General features: G+C 48.0%; 3 protein-coding genes across 10 annotated transcripts in view; 1 reads left to right on the forward strand and 2 right to left on the reverse strand.

Moving 5' to 3' along the window:
• The window catches only part of CASZ1 (castor zinc finger 1), a 183,324-nt gene extending 169,437 nt beyond the window's left edge, over positions 1–13,887 (forward strand). For all 8 annotated transcript variants that reach the window (XM_080563624.1, XM_080563626.1, XM_080563625.1 and 5 more), the window contains 3 exons: positions 423–571; positions 2,467–2,701; positions 7,803–13,887. In XM_080563624.1, the coding sequence (XP_080419750.1) occupies positions 423–571; positions 2,467–2,701; positions 7,803–9,058 (1,640 nt within the window). In that variant the 3' untranslated portion in view covers positions 9,059–13,887. The remainder of the gene's footprint in view (positions 1–422; positions 572–2,466; positions 2,702–7,802) is intronic.
• LOC308181053 (uncharacterized protein) lies at positions 4,579–23,869 on the reverse strand. Its single transcript, XM_080563648.1, has 4 exons — positions 16,452–23,869; positions 14,532–14,705; positions 6,790–6,870; positions 4,579–5,760 (listed from the first exon to the last, which is right to left on the reverse strand). Exons 1-4 carry the CDS (start codon positions 16,612–16,614, stop codon positions 5,696–5,698), a joined length of 483 nt encoding a protein of 160 aa, XP_080419774.1. The 5' UTR covers positions 16,615–23,869; the 3' UTR covers positions 4,579–5,695.
• Positions 23,870–24,012: 143 nt separating this feature from the next.
• PEX14 (peroxisomal biogenesis factor 14) overlaps positions 24,013–26,833 on the reverse strand; it is a 77,836-nt gene continuing 75,015 nt past the window's right edge. The window contains exon 9 of the mRNA XM_080563645.1: positions 24,013–25,861. Coding sequence (XP_080419771.1) covers positions 25,396–25,861 — 466 coding nt within the window. The 3' untranslated portion in view covers positions 24,013–25,395. The remainder of the gene's footprint in view (positions 25,862–26,833) is intronic.

The following is a 26,833-nucleotide window of genomic DNA, read 5'->3' on the forward strand; positions in this document are numbered from 1 at the left end:
CTTTTCATTTCAAATCTAATTCTGAGCATGTATTTTCAATTGTAAATTCTGTGATAAAGTTAGACGTCTTGGTTTTGTTCCCTTTGAAAAGGAAAAGGCACTAGCTCAGACTGGGGAGCATTAGGCACTACTAGACATAATGGCAACTTTCTTCATCTTTACATAAGGAGGGATGGGGCCAGTTCTGGCCCACTTTTTAAATCTATGTACCATGCAATCCTCTTTCACAGTTGCTCAGCAGGCAAAAAAATGTGGTTTCTATCATTCAGGACTGTTCCTGAAGAACCCATGACCATGGATAATCTCCAGTCTACCAAAAGTCCATATAGCAGCAGCCCTGTCTTGTCTCCAGACCATCTTCCCTACAGTCTTGCTCTCTCGGTACCTTTCCTGTACTACATACCTTGGCTTTGTGTCTGCAGGTTGCAAATACAACCAGGTGAACAGCCACTTCCACTGTATTCGAGAGGGCTGCCAGTTCTCCTTCCTGCTCAAGCACCAAATGACATCCCATGCCAGAAAGCACATGAGACGGATGCTGGGGAAGAATTTTGATCGTGTTCCTACTCAGGTGACTGGCTGGTTATTTATGTTGTAGCTTTGTATGTAGTGATAGTCCCTTTGGTTGCTGGCTGCAGAACTGCATTAATGCCAAGATGCTCATACCAAACTCCTAAGGACACGTCTGCACTGGGGGATGCACCTGGGATGTGTGCGTTCACCTAAGCTAGCTTCAGCTGGTTTGACTTCTGTCATATGAGGAGAGACGACATCAAAGCATTACTTAGTCTAAACAGCCTTTCCTCGTGAGTTGTGGAGAAAAACATTTGAGAAGGATAACACTGAAATATTCATATTTATAACTTGCATGCGCTCCCTCCCCACGCTCTCAGTATACACCAATTGGCTTATTAAAATTAAAGTGCTTAGGATGTGGAAGAATTGAACATGCTGGTTAAAGCAAACATTTCCTGTTGCACATAAAGAATTATTTGCTGCTTCTAGAAACACAAGTTTCAAAATTTCTCTTCCTTTACTGATCTGGCGTTACACTGGGGCTCTCCTTGTCATCTCAGGAAGTAGCAGGGTAGTGCAGTCACTTTTGTCTAACACAACTGGGAGCAACTGCCAGATTAGCTTTTTCTGTTTCATGAATAAATTGAAGAGGTTCAACTGCAGCACTGACCTACTGCTCAGAATGGCAGCACTCCTGCAACCTCCTGTTTGTTCTTCTTACTCCTTGGTTGCATTAACTTCCACTGACTTAGGAGATGAAATGAGCTGCCTTTATTTAAACACCTGTGACTAATCTAACCCTAAGGACATCTGGTATATGAAAAGCAAAAGGTGCTATCTGTAGAAGCAAGATGGGAACCCTCTTTCATTCCACAAGACAGGAACGAGAGTTCCCTGTTAGTTATCAAGTACTGTCAAAAAGTTAATTGTTCCAGTCTACTGCTGTTGGAATTAATGAGTTCACACATGCCAAGGAACTGGTGTTACTGTTATGGCAGCTTTTGTTCTTAAAATTAAGTGCTCAGGTACAAGAATCAAACTCAGATTTAACAAACAAATTTTCCTCCACTACAGAGCCCTAAACCTCCTGGTACACGCAGAGCAGAAAATGCTAGTTTTGACTTCCATCTCCTTCACTGGCAATCCCATGTCATGTTAGCAGTGGAAGAGTAGTAATTGTGGCCAAAGCAATCCCAAGAGTATACAGTGCACATCTTCATCTACTGCTGTGCTCAGCCCATGGAGCAGTCCAGCAAATAGCAAAAAGAGAATGAAACCACAAATCGGGGCATGTAGCAAAGCTAACAGCTTGCTGTACTGCCACTGCCTGTCTGCATTTAACCATCCTAACTCTATTTTTTTCCCGTTCCTGAGTGCTCGGTAGGCATTTAATGGTGTGTTTGGATATACATTGCTTCTGGGTACCTACTCAGATGTAACTATCCAGAGGAGACCATGCCAAGCCAGGCCACAGCAGCTGCACGTGAACAGAGCACAGCAGCAGACACACAGGTCACTGATTTCAGTCTGTGATCCCCTGTCGCCGTGTCTCAGCATGCAGGCACTAGGGCAGGCATGTCAGTAGTCGTATTCCCAGTCTCTAAATGCAGCAGGACCTACACAGTAAGGTACCAATGCCAAGATTAACACCTCCTGCTTTTGAATGCATCAGAATCCACACACCAGGATATTGGTGCCAAGATTAACACTCCCAGCCTCTGAGCGCATCACAATTCACATACCAGAATACATGTGCCAAGTTTAATGCTCTGAGCTCCCAGTGAAGGAAGATTCATGCTCCTAGCCACAGTGCCATGGGTTCCACTCACGAGCATGTTCCAGTTATCCCTCATGAGCAGTGGCAGAGGGAAATAAACATGCAGACAGATGGTTTTGGTCTTGGCATCGTGCTTTTGGTGTGAAAGTCCCCGTCCTGTTTTCTTGCTGCAGGTTATTGGCCACACTCCAAGAAATGAAAATCTCCCCCAGGTTGGCAGCATGGCACCCAGCCCAGCCTCATCAGGAACCCCAGCTTCCTTTCAGGGACCCCCGAGCATGATGGACACTGAAACAGATGAGTACATGGATTACACTGGCTGTAGCCCAGGGGGGATCTCCTCTGAATCTTCCAATATGGACCGCAGCTGCTCCAGCACTCCAGTGGGCAATGAGAGTACATCAGCAGGTAAGGAAGAAGGGGGGTGAAATGGATCGTCAGTTGCCTGCTCTCTTGGGAGATAAACTCATGAAGAGAGGCCAAAGGACAACTGCACCTTAAAATATAAACTGCACCAGCTTTATGGTAGTTCCTCTTACTAACTTAGCTCCCTCCATCTTTTTGGAGAAGAGATCCGTCAGAATGTGCACTTCAAGGGTCCATGAACTAACAGCATATCTTTCTTCTCCCCTGAAGAGAGGTTTTTTTTTATCCTCTGTCTTGGAGTGGATCTTTGAATAACTGATTTAAAAGGAAAAAAAAAAGAGTTGCAGGGCTCTTCTGTCCCTGGCATTTCCCATTATCTTTTTGTATTTCTTTGTGCAGCATCTGAAGTCGGGCATTTTTTCTGATACTGTTGAGGTACAGAGAGGCTGTACAATAGCAAATATTATATACAGGAGGGAAAAAAAGACTACCGCATCTTCAGAAAGCAACATATAAAAGCAGCTCACTGAGCTCCCTGCCTCATGCCTCTTGTGCCACTTTGTCAAGTGTTGCACAGAGGAGACCTCCATCATTCTCCTCTTTTTTGCAGTAAGTTTCTGCCATTGTTTCCTGCTTGCAAGGATAATGGGTAGCCATCTCCCACTGCCCTGTGCTACAAAATTATCTCTTCAGTAGTGTGGTGTCTTTTATGAATTCTGTTATCATCTAGTGTTGATTCAGGGATCTCTTAGCTCTCCTTCCCAGCGTTAGGTGATACATTCTAGATAAACTGCCTCTCTGAGTTTGCTTTAATTTCAAATACGTTTTCCTACTCTGCCTTCCCACCCCAGACCAATGAAGGTTATCAGATAGCACCTCTAACCACGTTACCTTCATACAAACACTGCTGGGTCACGACAGTGGGTGCCCCATGTCATCAAAGCTCCTCCAAAGAGTCCTGGTAGGACAGCACTTCGTAGCTCTCTCTCCCTTCTCAGCACAACATCCAGCCCAAGTCACACGTCCTAGGAAATGCGCCCCCACTGCTATCTAGGTAGTGAGCAAGTCCCCCTGCCCAAGGTGTAAGACAACCCTCACAGCTGTTAGTTGGTACAAGCTGGCACCAGATGAATGCACAAGGACCAAACAAGCAGGAATTTCTGCTTGAAAGCCTGTGGCTCTTCCCCCACACCACTACAGCCACCTTACCTTCTGCACAGACAAACCTCCTCTTCCTGATGCTGTCAGTTCCTCACCTTCCGTTTCTTCTCTGTTACAATTCTGTTTCATACATTTGTGAATGTATTTTCCATTTTCATCATATTGCTTCCGCTCCTGGGTTCTCATTTTGGTTCTTTTGTGTTTTTTGTTTTGTTTTGTTTTTGTTTGTTTTTGTTTTTCTTTTTTTCTGCTTTTTTTTTTTCTCTCCACATTCTCCAGGCTGCCTGGTTCCTTCTACTGCTACTGCTGCTGCCGATGATGCTACCCACAATGTACCACAACCTCAGCCACCACCTCTGCCTCCATCTTTCTCACAAGCCCTGCTTAGGTCTCCCCTTCCCACCCTCCCCTATCTTTTTTCTCCATCTTGTCTCTCATACTCTCTGCTCAGTGCCACTCTTGGATCCAGCAGAGGCATTGTCATGCCTGCCGCCAGCACCACTGGGTTTTCGCCCATCATTGCCACTCCAACTCCAGTAAAAAGTGACGTTCCCTTAGTTCAGGATGCAGCAGGTAACACTTCTTTGCTTTCTCTCTTAGTGTCCTTTGCCCATCTCCTTCCCCACTCACCCTGCCCACGTTTTTCTCGGCACCTTTGGGTCAGTAAAAAAAGCCTGTGTCACTCTGTGCCTCACTTAACTTTATCCAAGGGCCCTTCCATGCCTACTCCAGTTCTCTGCTGATGCAGTAACCACAGCTAAAACCACAGCAAATCATTGTGAAAAATTTAGAGCAATTTCCATGAATTCCAAACCATGAGATAAATCTAACAAAATCCACAGTTAAAATTCACTTTTTGCCTCTTGGTAACAGCAGGGTGGCCACAAAGCAAACTTTTGCTCATGTAGCATTTATGGGACTTGGACTTCCAGCTTAGATCTTGTAGGCCACCCAGCTCAGTGCCTATCAGTCTGCTGCACACATCTCGGCAGGTAAATGTCTGACAAGGTACCCAGTTCCAGTATTTTTATAGCTCCTTTAAGCTTCACTGCCTCCTATTCATATATAAAGCCATAAAATTCAGAGCTGCTTTCCCCAGTGCAAGTAACAGAGGGAAGTACAGTCAGTGTCACTACCATGACATCATCAGACATCTCAGGCTGTTTCTCACACTCTGTTATTTGCATCTGCTCTTACAGCTGCAGAAAATACATCGCGAGTTTTAGTTTCAAGCTGCCATGTTTCCCATGTGTGACTAAGATCAGAGATGTCTCAGGCTGGGGATTCTCATTCCAGCTGGGAATGGTTTTTAGGGTGTGTCTGAGCTTTGGCTTCTTTTCCCAACTCCCAGCTCTTTTCTAGTTAATTAAGAGCATATTTGTGCTTAAAGTTCACACTAAAGAGGATTGTGGCAGCCTATAAATGTCCCAGTCATTCTTCCTGCTGGCTTTAGTGTGTGCATGTGTAGTAATGTACAAATCCAAGGCGAATGGTTGGGAGCATGGCTGGAAGACCAGCTCTGCTTGGAAGTTCAGAGGTTTTTGTCACATGACTTGACAGGAGAAGCATCCTTGCCCTGTCCAGAGAAATGTGTTCCAATGAACAAAATACACAAGAAACCATTTTTTTGCCTTTTTTTTAACTGATTTGCATGTGACCTGAAACATCTTACCTTTGTGCTGTGCTTTCTTCTAATTACATATTTTTGAGTTTCTTTTCTTTTTACCTGTAGATCTTCATATAGTTTCCTGAACGTTTACATTAATATTAATTTTAAAGACAAGCTTATGGCATGCGCTTACCAATGAGGTTTGCTTGGGATTAAATCCGTTGAGGCTTGTAATCTTCAGCTGGGCGTTAGGGACTGAACACTGTCTAGTGGCTAATGAGTGTAGGAGGTTCTCTTCTTTCTTTTTCATACACTTGCTCTGAAACTTTGCCTGTATGAGAAAACAAAATTGGTTTAACTAAAGTTATAAATACATCTGTTTGAACTGTTGTAAGAGCTGGGCAGATAAACTGAGTTTAAAACGGGTCAAATCTAAATTCTACTTATTTTGCAGATAGTCTTTTTTCTAAAAATGTCTTATCTTGTGTTGCTGTCTGAAGGCAGGCAAGACTACCACCCATATTAATGATGAAAGACTTGGTGGTTTGGCTGTAATTTTTTTTAAATGAAGGAGTAAGGAGTTGATCCGGATAGCAGTGATTTGTGCAGGCAATGATCTGCCTGGAAGCAGAGAAGTGTATTTTACAATACGTTTGCAAGGAGGAGCAGGCAGTGGTCACAGATTGTATAGCTAAGAGCTTGCTAATATAAAACTGATAGTGATAGAAAGTTACTCTTCCAGTGGTAGGCTGCCTAAATTAGCCTTAATATGCAGTTTCCACCAGCTTAAGAGTCAGTAAGATGGTCTCACCACAGATGCCCCAAACTGGCATCCCTACTCACAGCAGTAGGATCAGCTTGTCTGAGCACAAGTGCTGTGTAACGAATGGGGGTGGAAAATCTTTTGCTCTTTGCTCACCCCGCAATCTGTACAGCCCAGGCACGTGAACAACCCACTGTACGAGGAGATTAGCTTGCTGCTACCCTGTCCGTAGACTTACATCTATCAATAGTGTCAGTTTAACTTTTGGAGGCTTCCTTGGATAATCGCCACCTTCGTTTAAAGGGTTGTCAACCGAAGGGCCAGATATGGCGAAAATAGTATCCATCACTTTTAATACCTGCTTATCAGCCAGAAAAAAATAATTCTACACCATTCAAACAAATGACTGTTTCTTCAGTCTCCTAGATGAGGATGCAAGCTGCTCTGGACTCTCAGGCCCCAGGCACTGCATGTCACAAATCATGCCTCTGTTTAAGAGGTTGGCAGTTTAAGCATGAAGATGGAGGGGAAAGCAAAAAAAAAAAAAAAAAAAAAAGTATGTTTCAGTTGCAAGCTATAATTTCCAATTACACTCACAGTTCTGCACCTGGTGAGAAATTCTTCTTGCCTCCAACCTTGTCTGTGCTGCATGTTGATACTGGAGATTGTGGTTTGATTCTGGAAATAGCAGGGAGAGAAGAAAAAAAAAAGTTAACAGATATAATGAGGTCGAGTCCTTGATGTCAGCTGGATCCTAGGGGACGTGAGCACTAGCCAGTTATGCTGGCCCTGTGAATGAAACTGGAAGATAGATGAGGGCTCTTTATTTACTAGGGGCATCACGTGATTTTTTGAGACCCAAGGGAAAGCTGTGGAACTGGTATTTTCTCTCAGAGTCCACTGGCTAGTGATGATGAGAATTAGCCCCATTGAACATCTGTCCATCTGTCTTTCTAAGTGCACTCATCGTAATATGTAGGCTCATTACAGTGAGGGATGTTGCAGACTCCTGGCCAAAGTCCATCCTATTTCTATAAATCCCCCCCTTGCACTTTCAATCACGCATGGGATCTTCCTTCACTTCCTGCTGTCCTTGGCAGTTGTAGTGTATTACGGTGTCCTGCTCACGAAGAGCCTGGATAGGGGAAAACACTACACACGTGCCAGTTTTTAGACTGCTTAGACTCATTCACCACTTGAACCCCAGTGAACTCCAGTAAAACACCTCAGTCCTTGGTCTGGAACAATGTAAACTCTTCGGCATTAAAGTCTGATTTAAGAGGAAAATAGGACTAGAGACAACTAAGAAGCAGGAGAAACAGAGAGTTGCAAAACAGAGAAGGAGCAGCTGGTACTTGGACAATACCAAGCTATACGAGAATGGCAGTTAGAGGCCAGGTGGGATGTGCTGGAAATTGAGGGAAGCGATGGGCAGCGGGCACCAGCCCCCCGTGGGCCCAAAGCTGAGGCTTCCTTACAGCCCGCGAGATGAGCTGCTGGGTGGGAGCAGTTGCAGCTGTGCCTTGGCAGGTACAGAGCTTGCCAGGACGGTTAGGGGATGAGGAGAGCCCTGTCTGTCAGCAACGCCACTCTTCGCTTTTTCTCCTCAGGGAATACCATCACTATGCCAACTGCCTCGGGGGCCAAAAAGCGTTTTTGGATTATTGAGGACATGTCCCCGTTTGGCAAGCGCCGTAAGACTGCATCTTCACGCAAAATGCTGGATGAAGGGATGATGCTGGAGGGATTCCGGCGCTATGACCTCTACGAGGACTGCAAGGACTCCAGCTGCCAATTCTCTCTCAAGGTTACCCACTACCACTGCACGCGGGAGAACTGTGGCTACAAGTTCTGTGGCCGCACCCACATGTACAAGCACGCCCAGCACCACGATCGCGTTGACAACCTGGTATTGGATGACTTCAAGCGCTTCAAGTCTTCACTGAGTTGCAACTTCCCAGACTGTCAGTTCTCTGGCAATAGCACACACTTCCACTGTCTGCGCTGTGGCTTCCGCTGCACTGACAGCACCAAGGTGACAGCCCACCGCAAGCACCACGGCAAGCAGGACGTCATCAGCGCTGCTGGCTTCTGCCAGTTCAGCTCAAGCGTGGACTGCGAGGTGCCTGACTGCAAGTACAAACTCAAGTGCTCCCACTTCCACTGCACCTACCCTGGCTGCAAACACACGGTGGTGGGCATGTCCCAGATGGACTCGCACAAGCGCAAACACGAGAAGCAGGAGCGAGGGGAGCTGCCTGCCATCTCGCCCGGCCCCGAGGGCCTTGCCCACTCCACTCTCGAGTATGACATCCAGAACTCTTCCATCAACCTGGACAGTTCCCTCAACCTCAGCACTGACAACAACAGCTCCCTCTTCTTCCTGCAGAACGCGGCAGGCGTGGGCCTCAATGATTCCCTGGACCTCAGCAAGAAGCAGTCGGAAGCCACTGAGGGTCCGTCACCGAGCAGAGCCGGGACCACCCCTCAGGAGAGGGGGGCAGCGGCGTCTGGCTCCGGCGATGTGGAGGACGAGGATGACTCTTCCCAAGAGGATGAAGAGGATGACGAGGAGGAGATGAACGAAGAAGAGGAGGATGACGAAGAGGAGGATGATGATGACGACGATGAGGAGGATGATGAAGAGGAAGATCTGAACACAGATTCTGAAGAATCGCTGCCCGACCCTGAGGGCCTGGCCACTAAAGATGATGGGGAACCAGAGGAGGCTGCTTCTTCCACAGACCACGGCGATGCTTCCAGGCCACAGGGCGAGCCAGCCCCAGCCCTTACTCCAGCCTCAACTCCTGCTCCGGCTCCAGCTGCTGCCCCAGCCTCTACCATTGCTCCAGCAGCTTCTCCTTAATCTTAGAGACAACAGCAGCAGTGGTTTGGTTTTGCTCTTACACAGAATTACTAAGAGGACCCCATATGAGGCAAGAACAAAGATTGGGATGGCAAATGAAAAACAAACTCCGTGGCACACGCACGAGAGAGAGGAAGGAAGGAAACCCATAATCCACAGGCCCCATAAGAGACAGGTTCGCAGCGGGACTGGTGCTGCATCACTTTGTTCTGCACATCACAGAACACGGGGGCAGGACGCAGCAAAAAAATACCCTTTTATACAGACACGGACCTCGAGGGTACCAGCTGCTTCTCCTTGCCCCCTGAATGGTGCGTTGGGCCTGCGCCCATCTGGGGACCCTTTGTTATAGGTGGGGTTCTATCCCCCCCATTTTTCTTTCTGGGTTTTATTTTTCCATGTTTTCAGTTGTACGATATTAATAATAATCTCCACTTCTTGGAGGGGGGTGGGTGGGAACAACAGGTAATGAATTTTAGAAATATATATTTGTGTGTGTGTCTCTTCTATATATATAACGTACACACACACACACATATATAACATGCAAGGAATTGGTGTCACAAAGACGACTAGCTCAGCTTTTGCCAGTGGGAAGGAGGGGGTGAGGGGTGCGCTCTCTCTCCCCCCCCTTTCTCCCTCTCTCTCTCTCCTTTCTCCAGCATTAAATGGATGGCATCAGACAGCAAGGGTGGGAGTGGGTATTTATTGTCACATAAATGAGGACGCATTAATGAATGAGCAGGGGTGGGAATGGGACACTCCTCTGTTCTTCCAGATCCTTTTTACTATTAATGATAATAATTTTGAATGCTATTTATATTGTAAAACTTTCTCTGTCTACAGCTGTAGGGCACCTCTCCCCATCCCTGCTGTTCTGCCTGTAGGGATTTAGCTGAAGTAACTCGGGAAGGGCGCAGCGGGCAGATAAAGGGTTTGTCACACTGGAGGACTGGGGTTAATCTCCCATCCAGTTCCATCTCATCCCAACCCCCAGGTGCCTCCCCTCTGTGGAGGGCGAGGCGTTTTTGTGGTGCTTCAGTATCCCCATCTCAGGAGGACTCGGTAGAGTCAGGAGGTTGTGAGCTGGCACGCTGTGCCACGGTGCGGCACAAGGAGCACCGTTCTCGCAGAAGAGCGTCCCAGCCGTTAAAGCAGCCTTGCAAATACTACTTGCTCGCTGACCCGCGCAGTCGCACGATGACAGGTATGTCCCCACCCCCAAGCCCTCCTCCCTGGCCTTTCATCGGGGACGGACAAGTCTGGCTTTCTGCATGGACTGAAATGTAGCTCTGGTGACTTCTGGGAGAAGGTGAAGGCACCACTGAGGAGGCAGGAGAAGGCAGGCAGATGTTCAGGGTCCCTCTGCGGGACGTTCTGCTCCGCCTGGGGTCTCCTTTGCTCAGCACTAAGTGGGGGCTGTTCTGCAGCACCTGCAGGGCTATTGGCCCAGGCATGGGGTTTGCAGCCACAAAACACGAGGCTGCCGCAACCTACGTGGCCCAGAGAGATGGGGGGAGATGCCAGCTGAGGCCAGGATGTAGTCCAGCTAAAAAATTAATGCATTTCTGGGTCCATGCTGATAAATTTTGCCAAGTAGGCCTAATAGCTTGGGCACTGCACGAGCAAATGGATTTACTATGTTGGGACCTGCCACCTCCAGAAGCTTGGGCTTTCCCCTGGTTACAGGCACTTCCCTGCTCTCTTTTCCTAGCCCAGTCTGGGAACACACACTACAGGAGGCTGCCCAGGACTCTGACAGGTGAGACAGTAGCTGTTTGACCCCAAATCCTCACCTGAGTCTGAGAAAGAGGGCTTGTCTATATAAACACAGGCTCCAGAAGGACTAGCTGTATGAATTAGTTCTGATAATAGCTATTTCAGTGCCAGTTTGTAAGTATACCAGCCTAGCAAAAGGTTCCTTGTGTCTGAAGTTTGTCCCCTTTTTTTTTTTTGTTTAAATCTAGTTATTTTTTTTTTCCAATGACATACAGCCCCCCCCTCCAAGAGCACTTCAGCTCCAAGGGATCCCCGTAATTTGTTTCCACCCTGAACAGAAAAAGGCCTCAAGGAGTTTAGGTTGCCTTTTTTATTATTATTATTATTTCCCTAAGGAACTGGTGCAGATCAGGTCTGATTTATAAGCAAGCAGATCAGCTGTGTAAATGTGGGGACAGAATGCTCAGATAACGTTTCAAAAAGAAAGGCAAAAAAAATTAAGAAGTTGTACAGTATTTTTCCTGTAAAGGTTATTCCTATATATAGAACAAAAGAGAGACAACCCATGCCACGGGGACGAGGGGGGGGTCACCTGCCTTCTGGACAGCCCTTAGATATGGTTAATTGTGTGCAATTTTTATTCTCTTTTATTATTATTTTTTTCAATTTAGTGTTTGTTTGTAGGGGGTGGCAGGGGAGGGGGGCCTTAAGTCTACGTTTTGAGGCTGACTTCACACTCCTAGCACTGACCGGAGCTGCACGATTCCGAATTTTAACTTGAATTTTGTAGAGATGAAACAAATGAAAACAAAACAAATGAAATATTGTTATTACTAGTTTGTAGTTTATTTAATACTTTGGAGTTCTTTTCCTCTATCAGTTATTTGTGTGGCTTTTATTTTTATAGGGTTTCATTTTTTTTGTTTGTTTTTGTTTTGTTTGGTATATCCCCTGCCCTCAGTTGTGTGTTTTCTAGCACAACCCAATTCTTGAATATAATGAAGCTCTCGTTCCTGGGGCCGAGTGAGGGAACGAGGGCCTGGAATTTATAGAACTGGGATGGGGTAAAATTCCTAACTTTACCGGCATTTGCTGCAGGTTCTGTACTTGTACATTTTTCCCATATTCAACTACCCAGATACTAAGGTGATGGGCTCCAGGAGGAACCCTCGGACGTAACACACGCCCCATCTTGCCGAATAGCTGTTTTTACTCTGTACTGCTGAAACCACCCTGATGGATGTCACTGACTTCGGGGGGGGCAGGACCGAGCGCACTGCCTTCAGCACCACATCCCGCAGGCGTCAGGTGAAACCCGCCCGTGAGCGCTGTCAGCAGGGCACGCAGGGCAGCCCGGTGGCAGTGCCAAGGCCGGGGCTCACTTTGGCCACTCGGTACCACTCAGGATAGAGGGGCTGCGTCCCTGCTGCCACCAGCTGGGAACCCGCACCTGGACACGGCGTCTGTACCTCTTCCCCAGGCCCATCTCACCAGTGGGCACGCAGTGCGTCACTGCGGGACGGTGGGAGGAAGCAGCGGTGTGTGGAGGAGAGGGGTAGAGGATCCCGGTAGCTGGAGCCGGACGACGTGCATCGTCCCAGAGGCAGCTTTAGGCAGGCGTGGTCAGCACCACCGGGCCAGGATCCGTGCTGACGCGGGGCCGTTCCGCACGTGCCAGAGGGGCCTGTGTTTATCTATGCACACCATTTTCTCCCCCAAGGCACCCTACTTCTCCCCGATGTCTCAGCCTTTCTCCCAATCCTTTATCACCTCCTCTCCAGGAGCTGGCACAGGGTATGAGATTTCTCTCCCAGCAGGCTACTGCTAAACTCGGCATCTGTGCGGGGCCGACCCCAGGCGGCCAGGTTCCCTGGCAGAGCCGTGGCCACGCTGCCCTCACAGAGCTGGCAGCGGGCTCATCCCACCCCCGGTGCACTTCTTGTCCTACCTTCTCCAAGCCTTGTTTCTGTAAAGCTCTTACTACGTCTATATTTGCAACAACAACAAAAAAGTCAAAGTTAAACCCGTCTTTTTATTCTGCCATGTTAAGGCTTTAATTCAGCAAAATTCTTAAGCACATGCTTTCTGAACCGGCAGAGATTTAAGCCCGTGCTTAAGTGCTTTTCTGAACAAAGGCCCCAACAGCACAAAGATCCCTATGACAGCACGGTGGTTTTCACTTCAAGCTATCATATCAAGAGGACTGTTAATACAATGCTATTGAAATAAGTGCTTAAAAGAATGACCAGAGAAAGAGAGAGAGATTCAACGAACTGTATGAGGAGGGGGAAAGAGGAGAGAGGAAACGGAACTGTTCTGTCCAAAACAAAATGAAAAACAAACAAAATAAACCTTGAGATGGACCCTCCTGATTCTGCTACCATTCACTGCTGAAGAGCAAAAAAAATGAAATAAAATAAAAACTATTGACTAGATTGTTCATTCTAGCCACAAACTCAACTGGATTAAAGTCTGCGTGGAAGGAATTTTGTAAAGAAAAAAAAAAAGTAAAAAATTTTTTCCAATGTAGCAAAAAAAAACTTTAAAAAAAGAAAAAAAAAGAAAAAAAGACAAAGAGGGAGAATTCTAGCCTTTTGTAATATCCATATTGCACACTAGGACTATAAGCCATTGCTAGCTCATTTTGAATTTTAAATGTGTAATTTTTTTGTTTTGTTGTTGTTTTATTTTTTTCTTTCCGTGGGGGAGGGGGGAAATAAATGCTTGAACCACCAATGCTCTTTTTAATGTTTTATAAATATGTATGTGTATATATATAAATATAAAAATAATATGTATGCACATATATATGTGTGTGTGTATATATCTATATGTATATACATATATATAGATATATAGATATATATATAGGTTTTGAGACAAAAATGCAGAAAGTGAAAAAAAAACACCCTAAACAGGATGGTGTGCTCTGATTTACTTGAATCTGGTCTCTTCAGCACCTGCGTTATTAAGAACTGAATATTTTTCCACTTGAATTTAGTGCTATTAGAAATTTAATATATGTGTTTTATTTATTTGATTTTTTTTTGCATGACTGATGCAAGGTTTGACATTTTCACTCAATAAAAACTGGAAAAAAAAACAACAAAGTTTCAAGTGATCGAGTTGTCTTCTTGATTGAGGAGGTGTTTTATTTTTTGGACAGCTAACAAGTCTTGGAGCAGTTCAGGTCTTTTAAGGCACCACGGTCCCAGTAATGTCCCTGCACCCATTTTAACAGCCACTGTTTTAGCACCAGCACTATGGTGATAAGTGCAGATAGAACAGGCTTCTCTTTTTACAGACTCTGGCTTCAAACTTTTTAAGCAGCCCTGCAGTTTTATTTGAAGTATTCATCAGGGCCCCTGATGGCAGCGATGCTAACACCTCTGTGATTTGCTAAACTGGGGCCTGAATTAGAGATGCAGCTGCTTGCATTTTGACTTTTCTCTTCCCACATTGGCCTGCAAACTCGCAGTGGTGAACTGGGATCCACAGTGGCACTGTGCCTGCTGTAACCCACTTGAAATGTTACAGTGACATTCAAAGCTCACTAAGTCAATACATGTTCGACTGTCACCCTAACAAAACAGAAACGGAGCATGAATGAAACATCCTGTCTGCATGGAAGGGGTGGGACTGGTAACTCCACTAATAAACACTAAAATGCAATGCTGAAGCCGTATATTTTTATAGCACAAGAATACATAAATCTGTATGCCATACATCAGGATCTGAAAGAAAGCATTCCTACCTGACCACTCCACAGCTTCCTCCTGCTGCTGACACTTGTATGCGCCACGTTTGCAGAGTGAAGCAACTGCCACTGGAGATGTGAAAGTCTTTTCCAGGCAAGAGGGTGTCCTTACATCCACAGTGCGACACAGCACTGCCGTGGTGCAGCCGATCCAGCAGTTGTGAGCGCCGGCTGCAAAGAACAGTAGATTAGATAAAAGTCTGGACACTCGATGCTGCTTGTCCCCACCATTCTCTTACCTGAGACTCATGCCAGGCCTGGGCAGGGCCACACCAGCGGCAGCCCTGCTCTGAGCGAGGCAGACAGGGACAGGCAGCAGATGCCAGGATTGAGCTCCCGGGAGGTTCCGCACCACGGGCGGGCTTTCGGGTGTCTGCAGCCAGCCCCTCGGCCTCGATGGCAGCCTCTGGGGGGGCAGACCTGCACCGAGAAGCTGGCCTGGCGTGGAACGGGGCTCTGCTGCCTGCCCTGCACCATGGAGGTGGGGGGGCAAGGAGCAATGACAAAGGTCTTGTTTTACCCAAAGAAAGCCGAGAAACCCCCTCCTGCTTCGTTTGTCCCCCACCATTACAGCAGCTGGGTGCTTGCACCGCTGTGTTCCCTGCCACCGGTCAGAGAGCCCAGGAGCAGCGAGCAGAACTTGCCAAGCCTGACACACTGGCAGCAGCTGCCTCCTTATTAGCAGAGAGGATTAGACTCCTCTCTCTTTCAAAGCCCCCTGGTCGCTCTGCTGCAGCTCCCAGCCATCCTGTTTTCAGATGTCATTATCTGAACACGCTCTTAATCCGACCTTGGAGCACAGAGGTTTGTTCTCACTGGAGCTCTGCCCACAGCACACGGGATATTTACATCACTGCCTTTCCGGGGGGGCACGACACGACTCACGGTTTGAAAGCTCCTGCTGGAACTTGCCTGCTCTCTGTGGAGCTCTCACTGCACTCCATAAAGGAATGACTAAGTCGTGGGAGAAGCAGTGAGTTGAACAAATCAAAGCCTCAACTACTGCGTTTGTTCCAAGCCCTCGCAACTGTGACAGTGCAGCTCTGCAGCTGCAGCTCTGCATCCAGCCCCTGTGCTTGGGGAGCCTTGGGCAGGGAAGGCAAAGTGGCAGCAGGCACCTGGCAATCTGCTTGTTTTGAAGTCTAGACAAAAACTGAGCGGTTGCTGCTGCTGTTATGCATTGATTACATCAAGCCTGTCCCTCTAACAGTGGTTTTGGAGTGCAGGACCCTACAGTTACACACACATCCACAAAACTACACTGCCCAATTTACACAAAGCACTGGATATTGCTTTTCAGCACACTACGGGTCTTGCGCAGCACCCACCAACACAGGCACCCAGAGAGGGAATATCCCTTGGCACCAGCCCAAATATGCAGCTCAAGCAGAGGAGCCCTGCATTCTCCTTTCCAGATGATGCATAGACTTTAAACCAATACAGGCAGCAAAAGTTCAATTGCCTCAAAGAAACAGCATTCAAAGTATGCTAGGACACAGAATAGGAGAGCAGATGGTTCTCCTGCTGCTTCCCATCACCCTGGTTTTTAGATGTCATTAACCAAACGTGCCTAGTCCAGCTTAAGCACAGAAACCTGTCCTTGCTGGAGCCATACGGACCGATATGGACAGAAATAAAGACAACAGAATATGCCTGTTGGCCTAGAATAAGGGTAATGGCCATCCTGGTGCCTCAGTAAGATGATCATCACAATTTGTCCAACTACTTCTTACAGATAGTCTAGCAAGAGGGCAGCCAGCAGCAGGTGTGCAGAGCTGGTGCCCAGAGAAACCCCGCACAGCTTGCTCAGCTGAGCAGGGAATGCAGGAAAGCATGCCTGGCTGGGAGGATATTTACTCTGGTAGCACAATGCCTCCTACACCCCGGCAGAAGGAAATTTGGAATTCTGATGCTTACTGGTACGGAGGAAAGGCAGCTTTATGACGCACAACACATACTGGGCATAACTTGCAGCTTGCAAGGACCGAGGCTCAGCGCTGGCTTCCTGCGGCAGATTGACATTAAGAAAGGCTTGGAGACCTGCTACGGATATAGGGCAGTTAGACAAGCCCACCTTCATGCCTCTAGAGAATGAAATTCGGAAGGGAGGAGGATTTTAGCAGAGAAGGGCACTGGTAGAGTCCCTGGGTAGGAGTCTGCCCAGGGAGCCCATGGGAACCCCGCTTCAGGAAAGGGGAACTACAGCCCTGCTGCTGCAGCTTTAGAGAAACCTGCTGATGAGAAAATGGGACCTGCCCCTGCCCCTGATCAGGGGGCAGGACTGGAGGCTCCCTGCTCTCTTAGAAGACCAGCAAGAGTTATTCTAACACAGCCTCATCCCTGTGACAGGACAAGAGGCCAGAAATGGACACTTTGACAAAACACAGACACAAAAGGGAAAAAAGAAAAAAAAAAAAAAGAATTCACACAATGGAGAAGAAAAAAAGAATCGAGCCAACTTTTGGTACAGCCCATGTTGCTCAGGTATGGGAGCTAAGACAGAAAACAGCCATTAATAGATAACAAGTAGCTAATAGGTAAAAAAATGTCTTAAGACTTCAAGGAAAAATATATTTTCATTGGGCATAGTAATGCAAAGCACAAACCCTTTCCACGCAGTACGGTTCTGCACCAACAATCCCGCCACGTGGTGCACACAGACTGCATCAGCTGCTCGTGTCCTGGCTGAGATTTGCACTTCTGGGCTCTTGCACCCGGGCACAACCCCGTGCTCTCAGAGCCGCAGGTGCCTCCTTGAACGGCCATGGGAAGCCCTTCCACAGGGGAAGCTCTTGGGGAAAAGGGAGGAGAGGAGCCAAACAAATCTCTCCCTCTTCCCTCCCCCCCCACTTGCATTCCAGAGGACTGAAGCTTTAAAACTTGACAATAAACTCTCACATCATCTTCAATGGGAATGTGAACTTTAAAGACTTCTCTGAAAGTCAATGAGCCGCTCGTAGCTACTCCAAACAAAAAGCCTACAGGTAGTGGGAAATTTTGAGTTTCACATATACACACATGCAAATGAATAAATGATTTCTGTCTTTCTCTACAAACCAAAGCTGAACTTGGCTTAATTTGACCAAACGGGGGAAGAGCAAGGGCATGCACGAACATATCTGCACACAAGACTTGCACGCTTAGAGCAGCGGGTACAGGTTTGCACAGTGCTTGTGTGGGGACGGGGGGTGTGCCAGTCTGGGTGAATGAAGCACACGCTAGCTTGTGAAGGACCTGCGTGGCTGCCATTTCTTGCACCTGCTATATTTTATGGGTATCTGTAAGCCAGCTGCTCTGTGGGTATGCGATGCCATACTTGCATGGCTTTTCATAAGCCTGCAATTTTTTTTTGGTCTCACATATTGTGGAGAGAGAAAACAACAGATTAGGGTGTCCACTTCTAGCAGAGTACACGGGAGGCCTTGCACACAACTTCAGTTCCACGGACATGACACGGGTAAGGATAGGCACGATGCATCTTTATATCAGTGCTGTAGACACCATAGCTCAAATCCAACTCTCGGTCAGTTAGCCCTGCTCTTCGGGTCTCTGCTGCCCTGAACCAAGCTCACCAGTACCCGCAAGCTGCCAGCACCTCACTCTGGAGGCAGCAGCCTCTCCCAAAGGGCTGGGGGCTGGCAAAGGGGGCAGAAAGGCACCGCTCAGCACCTGCAGCTCCGGCGGGTGGTCGAAGGGAGGACAAGTTCTTCGTGGTGGCCCTGGGGCAGGAGAGGGGCTCCTGGCATCCCTACCACGCATCCTCCCGCACACGTCTCCCAGCAGACGGGAGTGGGGCCCCTCCAGCAGCAGGTCCCAGGCCCCTTCCCGAGACGGGCAGGGTGCTCTGGGCCCGGGTCCTGCTCTTGTCCCTGAAGTGCCCCAGCCCCATCCTGATGAGGAGGGGTGACCGATGGAGGCGGCTTCCCTCCTTCCTTTTGCTCTTTTTTGGCAGGGAAACTTTTAAACAAACAAATGAAGAAACACTGAGGATTTAAGTAAACAGACAAAGATTTATCTGACAGGCAGACTAAGGAGCCTTTCCCTGCCCCCTTCCCTTCCCACAGGGCAGGGTGCTGCCTTGTGCTCTCATTACCCACAGCTTCTGCCCCGTGCCCTTGCTGTCACGAGCGGTCCCTGGGACTCTCCTGCGATCCTGAGGCCGCAGCCAAGCTCTGCTGAGATACCAGAGCCCTACAGCCCGCAACATCAGTGAGGATACAACAAAGCCATTTGATCTGTGGCCAAAGCAAGTCAGAGAGCCCCTCAGAGGGAACCGAGCTGGGTCATCCAGCCGCCAGGCACTGCCCCTGCGAGCCCCGTCCCGGCTGCGCCCAGGGGATGGAGGGGAAGCAGCTCTGGCCGGTGACCGGGCAGCAGCGTGTCCCCCTGCCTGTCCCCAAGGCTGTGATGGAGCCACCTGCGCAGAGAGGGCTCCCCGCAGCCAGCAGGGACCAGGGGCATGCACGGTGTTCCTCTGCTGTATGCGAGGGATCGGGCTCTGCCTGAGGTTTTTAGAGCTGGGAACAAAAGGAGGCAAAACCCAGGTGTAACAGCGTGATGTTCCAGCTCCAGGCACCTAGCTCATTCTGGGGAATGGACACGACTGCAAGCCCCGACCTCCCTTTCACACCCAAAACTTGTGTCCGCTGCAGTGGAAGAGTTGGTATTACTGCACGACGAGGAATGGATACACAGATATAAGCAGGCAAACGGGCACAGCACCTGCTGTTCGTGCTGTCTGAGGGCAGGAAGCAAAGAGCAGGTCCTCCACGTCAGAAAGCTGCAGGAGTTTAGCACAGAGCCTTTTGTGCATGCACACGTCAGTTTAAACTGCTTTAACTAAAGTAAACTGTTCAAGGAGATGGAAGGATGTCCACCCCAAAACTTCCTCTAGTTTAATTAAATCATTACAGAAATTAATTTTAAGGAGGTGTTACTCTGGCTCCACACAGATAAAACCCCAGTACCAGTTATCTAAGTGGTGGGACAAAGTTGAAAGCAGCCGGTGTCTGAAGTGGTAGGGAGCAAAAGGGAAGAGCATCAGGCAACAGGAGACAGGCAGGCACGACGGAGGGCTGAAACACCAGCGGGGATGCTGTACGAACAGCCACGCCAAGCAGACAGAGTGACTGAGAGACAGACAAGCAAGCTGGCAAAGTGACAGACATGAAAAGAAAAATAGGCAACAAATGCACCAGCTGTACTTTTCGATGCTCTGAATCAGCCCTACCCAGCAATCACCTCCTCGCTCGGGAGACACAGTCCTAGAGAAAAGCAAGTATTTTATCCGAAACCAAAAAATGCAATGTCAACTCCCCTCCCAGCCCCTCTTCGGGCATGTTCTTGCAGCTAGCATCACAAAAGATCTCTCATCATTTGCACAAATACAGAAGGGAAAAAAAAAAAAAAAAAAAAAAAAGGTTAAATCCTTTAGCAGATGCAGAAAAGAGGGACTTGGGGGGGGGGGGGGGGGGGGGGGGAACAGGGGCATTCTTCTAAGATGCTCCATACTGTAAGTAACCCCTGAGCAGTCCTTGCAAAGCATTTGGGGAGATTTTTAGTCTGAAAGACACTTTACAAAAATAAATTGTAATTGAGTTTAATAATCTTCCCCTTTCCAGAAAGGGCCTGACAGATGCTGCCTAGTGCTCACTTCTGCCCCATTTCAAATATTTTTACCTTATTAGGATGAAATATATTATTTTTCTAATGAAAGGAGTTTTTTTTTTTTTTTTTCCAAAGAGCCGGTTTTCCCTTCGTCCAGCTGGTGCCTTTATTAGGTTAGTGCTTGCTCCCTTTTGGGGATGGGATTGTTTTTTTCCCTGAGCTGTGAGAGACCATGCCAGCCCCTCAATCTACAAGTGCGCAGCTCAGAGCTTCTGCTGCACAGCAAGTGAAGGACTTGGGCCCTGCCCTCCATCCTCCCTCTTCCCTGCTACCCTAGATTCACCTTAGGTACACTTCCACTATTTTATTTTATTTTTTATTTTTTTGACAGCGTAGGCTGTGGTAAGGGCCAGCCTCCCATCAGCAGGCAGACACAGCTCAAGGGTGACCACTAAGGCTGACTCCTGAGGAAGCAGCACGGTCTGGGAGATAGGAGGATGAAAGGGAAAATGAAGGAAGCTGGACGCTCTCTCCTGCACCCTCAGGTAAATCATTTCCTCCATTTCACCTCCCAGCAGTGTTTATTTACATTTTCTAACTCTGGAGGCCAAGCCCCTCTCTTCACTTGCACTTGCAGCGGGACAGAGCTCAAGTCCAGGCTGGAAGACTCACCTCGAGCTTCACACCAGCTTTTGGTGTGCTGGGTCGCCCCCACAAACAATTTGTGCTGCACGTACGGCTCCACCACACGGAAGGGACCTTCCGAAGCTCCCTGTCACCAAAGCCTTGGGAAACACTTCATGTGCTCCACCACCTGCTGGGTGTGAAGGCTCTAGCCAAGCATGGAGACCCCGGCCTGAACACATAGGTTTGCAACAAAAAGCAACCCTGGCCCTGCTGTCCCGCCTTGGTTTTCCCCAAGCATCACACTGCCCCACCAAGGCAGATTCTGTTTCTGTAAAAGGCACTGCAAATGTGAGCACCAGGGCAGACACAGACCGGGTTTTGTCTCAGCCCTGCCCCAGGCAGCAGCCCAGCACGCTGCCTCCTACCAGCGCACACTGGGGGAGCCAGGGAGCCCTGCTGGCCACCCTGCCAGCAAACCCCACCGCAGGGTGAGGTGGCCACTGGAAACGCAGCCAGTTCCCTCAGCCTACCGAGGACAAAAGCAAGCGAGAACACAGTTATTAAAAAGCACTTACTTGCCAGAAGCTGCTGAGTCGCAACGTGCAAAGACCAGGGCTAAAATGTCTGCCTCGAGGCCGGGGCAGCTGGTGGCGGGGCGGCACAGACCGCTCAGGACGGGGGAGCAGCTCCTCTCCCACAGCTGTGCAGCCCAGGCCATCAGCAGCTGGGGACATTGGGAGCAGCTGGGGACATTGGGTGCAGCTGGGCGGTGTGCTGCAGCCTGCACCCTGTGCACTGCGGGGCACAGCTGGTAACGGGCTGGGGCTTTTGTGTGAGCTGCAGGAGCTAGCATGAAATTTGGCTCCCAAAGTTTGCTTTTTCTGCAGCTTGTCTTTGTCACATCTCATTATTCACCAGCTGGTACTTTTTGTCATCGCGTGGGGAAACCGAGGCACGCTACAAGTAAAAGGCTCTGCAAAATGTCATGCAGCAAATTAGCAAGATCACGAGGGACCCTGCAATCCACCTCCTTTCTGATCCCAAACACTGTTAGGTAACACCCTGGCCTTGCAAAAGGCAATAAAAAAATTCTTCCTGCTTGTGACAAAGGTGCACATAGAGCTGATTTGTCACATTTAGGGGTGAGGAAGGTTGGACAAAGACGATCAGGAGTCATGTCTCTTTTAATCCTTTCACACTTTGTCACATTTTTTTGAGTTCCCCGTGTTTCTCTTGGAGCTATTGAAAAGGGAGCTTTTATATCCTTAAATTACTGGAAAGCACCAGCCTGACGTTAATTCCTCCAGGGGAGAGCACAGGCTCACAGGGTTTCACTGGAACGTGCCCAAATGACACTGTTCAGAGGGAGCTCCCTTCACCCACTTTCTGCACTGTACCAAGAACCTACAGAAACCATGCTGCAAACCCACTGAACTTACCAACCTGAGGGCTGTCGTCTTCTGTGCCAAAGCCAAGGCTGGTTACACTAAAATGCAGTCCTTGAATTATCCAGGTGGTGAGTGACTGACTCCTGTGCTGTCTTGTTCTGCAGAAAAAGGGTTCGCTACCTGGTCATCTTTAGTTCATGTGATGTGACCTCAGTGCCTACTAGCTGGTGAGCTAAACAGCAGCTGATATAAGCTTGTTTCTAGCCCAAAAAAAAAGAAAAAAAATCACAAGTTAGCAGGCAGGTTACGTGGTTCATTGGGACCAAAACACTTGCCCTGAAACTCCTGCTATGCTGGAAAGAAAGGCAAGAAATTAGAGGCTGAAGAATAACACTCATGATTCCCAAAAATACCTACTGGCAAGAAGGTCTGGCTTCTTCCAAATTCCCTCCTGGTGGGCTGGATCTCTTCAACGAAGTACGCAAGACCCCATCAGCAGCCAGAGGCCCAGAGTCAGATTTTTTGAGCAATGGGCTACAAGGGAGCTTTCTGTGATTCATATCGGGTTGGGGCAAGGAAAAAACGTGACCTATGCAGCTGGTAAAGGTTGCAAGAAGCAAAAGCTAAGGGAGAGAAAAGGGCAGTTGAAGAAAACTGCCTTTTACTCTGCACCAGAAATCTTAAGGTAAATTAATTGAACACTGGGAACATGGAGGAAAGGGGGGAAAAATGAACCCGCAGGGATGCTTGTACTGTAAACCTCGTAAGTCACTCTGCAAGGCACATACCTCAGCAACATATTTTCCACATTTCACCAACTGCTGTTGTCCAGGCACTTTCTATTTTCAAAACCTTCTATGTATATAAAATGTACACAGGCAGGACAACACTTTTTCATTACATCCCTGCGTTCAGTCGTGTTTTCTTCTCACGAGGATTCTTGGCATGGAGAAATGAAAAGTGCCATCCCTTAATAAAAGCCTGTCCTTTTAAACACTCTCAAATTTGCCCTGTTTTAGCTAAACGTGACGTTCTTTGTGAACGTTAAACAGCGGAGAGAGAGACGGAGAGGGAGAGGGAGACACACACACACTCACTCACTCCTGGGGAAGATATTCGTCCATTTAAGGAATGAGAAATCATCACATTCAGCAGCAGGTCTAAATACAGTAATATGAAGGTCCCTTTCACTCCCCCTGAGCAGGAAAATGTCACTATGTACCAGACACCCAAATACTCAGGAATCAAGTAAATCCCTCATTTTTAAGGAGGGAGCCAAACACTTCTGTTGAACAACGATGGGGCTGCAGTAGCTACGAGCTGCTGTACGCCATTTCTTTCAATGGCTTCTGTGCCGACATGGCAGGGTCAGACCAGTCATGGGATACGGCGCAGCATTCCCTGCCGGCAGATAAGCCTCGGGGCCATGGGATATCTCACACGCTGCCTTCAGCACCTCCTGCTGCCAGGGTGGAACGGAGCGCTGCGCTGCATTCTGCACCCTGCAGAGCCTCCTGCTGGGAGGACGGGGACCAGAGGAGCTGCATTTTACTCACCAGTGACACATCCATCATCTCACCCTCTGCAACAACGGAGGCAACCTAGAATTACGGTGGTGTTGGAGCTGTTTGTATTGTACTTTGTATTGCACTTCCACCATTCTCTACACTGCCTCCTGCTGACATAACCTAGGACTGGAGCAGTTAGAAAACAAACCAACCACAAATGTCCATCAGAAAACATTTTATACGGACTGAATTTCTGTAACCTCCCATCTTCCCTCCCTTTACCACCCTGCATACATTATTTCTCCATATTTCTCCCCAAAAAAGAGCCACAGTAATCCAGTGACAGCCTGGTGTTAAATAGTGGTAACTTATATTTATTACAATTATATACAATCGTATTTTATATTTGAAATCTATACATGATCACACAGACGAGCACGCTTGCTTGGTGAGGACAGTGAGACTCAGTTGTTACAAGAATTGCTCCGCTAAGAGGCTCTGATGCAGTGAATAATATAATTGGACACCACCATTTTAACAGCCGAGAACACAATGCTGCAAATGAGAGGTTTTAAAGTTCACTGTTTTAATTTGTATATAGCCCCAATGGGGCAAAAAAAAAAAAGGCTGGACTGGGCAAGAAGGGCCAGCGGTGTACCTCAGAGCTGGAATTGTTTTCTCTTCTGTAAAGACTGCCTTGCTGAAGCAGGTGCCTGTCACTGGGTAGGTGCAGGTCTCAACTGATCATTTAATATGGGTTTTCTCCTCATTTAGGGAGAAAAACAAGATAAGAACCATTGCAACAATTCAAAATTAACCAATTATTTCAGCATCTGATATCATCTCATTCAGGGCAGCTATAAATAAAATGTAAGATGTCAAAAACTGATGTGAGCTCCTTGTCTTTGGAGGAAGAAGGGTAGTAATTGGCATGAGTGGGGTCATCTTTTAAAGCCTTCTTTTACTGGGGAGCAATCAGTAACAAAGCCACCTGTTCTCATGCATTTTACTGTGGCCATGAAACCTGGACTTGGTCCCTAGCAAGAGGCCACTTTGAAGAGTGGAAGGGAGTGTGTGTGGGGTGGAAATAGTGTTCTTTGGACCCCACAAGAAATTTAGTGTTTTCAAATGCTAGGTAGTTTCAGGAATTTGAGGCTTGACATAAGGCTTGGAAGAAGGTGGCTGAGACTGAGATCTGGTGAGAAATTCAGGATTAAAACGTTCTTTTTTGGTGACAGAATACCAATTAGTTTGAGAAATAAAATGGATATTTGGGGAAACAGTGAGAACTGCCTAGGGGATTATGTGGGGATTAAAGACTTGTGAAATCAAAGAGCTCGGGACAGAAAAGTTTCTGAAACTGAATGGAAGGACTCCAGGATACAGCAAAGAGGCTGACCACTTCAGGAGAGATGCTGGGAATTTTTTTAGTAAGGGGACTTATGTAGTTGTGGGGCATGGTAAGGCGACTGGTCTTCCAGCCTAGGCAGTGACCCCAGCTCATGGGGAGAAGGTAGGTCTGGGAGGGAAGAAGAAGCCACTGCAACGCTGCACAGCCTTGTGGTGAAACAGGGCCCACCTTATTCACCGGGCAATCATGACCCTACTCAAGGTCAATCATGGAAGAATCACTGGAAGGGATGGTGGCACTCCACAAAATGGGAGAGGCACCGGGGACAGTGCAGGAGGCTAGGGAAGATGTACAGCAGCATCAGCAAAAGCCAGGGTGCTTTAGTCAATCTCGTTCTCATTGCTGGCCCCCTCAGGTCTTCGTAGCTTTTCCACTTGCTCATTAATCTGCCCATCCCCTCCTCTCCGGTCCTCAGTCTGGACACCCAGACATTCCTCCTCATCCACGTGGCTCACATCATCATCCTCATCGTCCTCTTCCTCCTCTTCATTCCTTTTGTTTTCCCTTTTCTCCTCCTCGCCCTGCACCTCCATCCGCACTTGGCTCTTGACATCGATCACCGCCTTGTTGCCTTCCTCGGTGCTCAGCAGATGGCAGCTGACCTTGGAACCCTCCGGGCTGTGGTTCTCCTTGACCGGTGAGGAGGTGGTGGACTCATTGCTGACGGGTGAGATGTCGCTGCTGCTGTTATGGTTGGCAACAGCAGGGTTGGAGGGTGAGCTTGGCTTCACTGGGATCTGCCATGACGGGATCTTAGGAGCCGAAGGGGAGGGAGGGAACTGCCTCCTTGGGGGAGAGAAGGGGGGGGGAAGAAAAGGAGAGAAAGGGGCTTTTATTAAAAACACTGAGGGGTTATCATTGGAGAGAATGGCATTTGTAATGGCAAAATCAGGTAAAGCAGGACTGAAACTTCAAGTCTCCTTTGTCATAAGTGAACAAGAACAAGGCCAGATCTTCAGCCAGAATCTCCAAGTGTTTTACAAGCACCCAATAATTGAGGCTACACACCAGTAATCTGAAGTACTGAAATGATCTTGTTCGGCCAATTTCACAGAGTAAGTTAGCACTCAGGAATGCTGCCTCTGGAAAGACATGAGTGGCCCTTTTAAAACAATCACTAATTAATTGGTAAGGAAAATTCCCACTGGAGCAAGAAGTCAGAGACATCAGCTCCTGGTACCTGAGCCAAGAAATTTCACCACCTGGCTCTTGCCTCCACTGTGATACACAGCTATTGCATGCTGGCTCATTACAATCCAGAGCCTATCTCCTAGTCCCAGCATGCACTTTACATGTTTGGGCCAGATCCTGGCTGTTGCAAACTGGTTCAGCTTCTCTGATTTGAATGGAGATGTACTGGCTTGCACCAGCTGAGAAGCTAGCTGCTCTGTCCTCAGCGAGTCCTCTCCAGGTGGGCTTTAAGGATTTGATAGTGCCAAGCTAATCCCAGCTCTGAAATGAGAACGTAAATACTAGGCTGGACAAATGTAAGTGCAGTGGGGAGCCCTGGTGCCCTCAGAAAGTGATCCATCATGAAGAATACAGCAAAAAGGCATGTCTGCTCTGGTACTCCCTACGCGTCCTTGCTTTTGTAACGTGGAAAGTGGGAGTATGAAGAGATATAGATCCCCCTCTGAAAAGGATGCTGTGTGACAGGGCGTTCTCATGCCACTCAGGTGAACTGGCAGTGCCATGGGCGAGAGCAGAGCAGACCAAAGCTGTCCGTTCTCCTACAGTGAGTCCTTGAACACAACACGG

This window comes from Anser brachyrhynchus (genome assembly GCF_964034855.1).
Source record: "Anser brachyrhynchus genome assembly, chromosome: 21".
In the NCBI taxonomy this organism is placed as follows: domain Eukaryota; kingdom Metazoa; phylum Chordata; class Aves; order Anseriformes; family Anatidae; genus Anser; species Anser brachyrhynchus.

Excerpts from the sequence above, each read along its gene's own strand:
- LOC308181053 (XM_080563648.1), bottom strand. The coding sequence starts at position 16,614 with ATGAAGGTGGGCTTGTCTAACTGCCCTATATCCGTAGCAGGTCTCCAA. Across the intron at positions 14,706-16,451 it reads GCTGCCTTTCCTCCGTACCA|CCGGCGCTCACAACTGCTGG; the intron begins GTAAGCATCAGA and ends TGTTCTTTGCAG. Across the intron at positions 5,761-6,789 it reads TTCTCACCAGGTGCAGAACT|GCAAAGTTTCAGAGCAAGTG; the intron begins GTGAGTGTAATT and ends TTTCTCATACAG.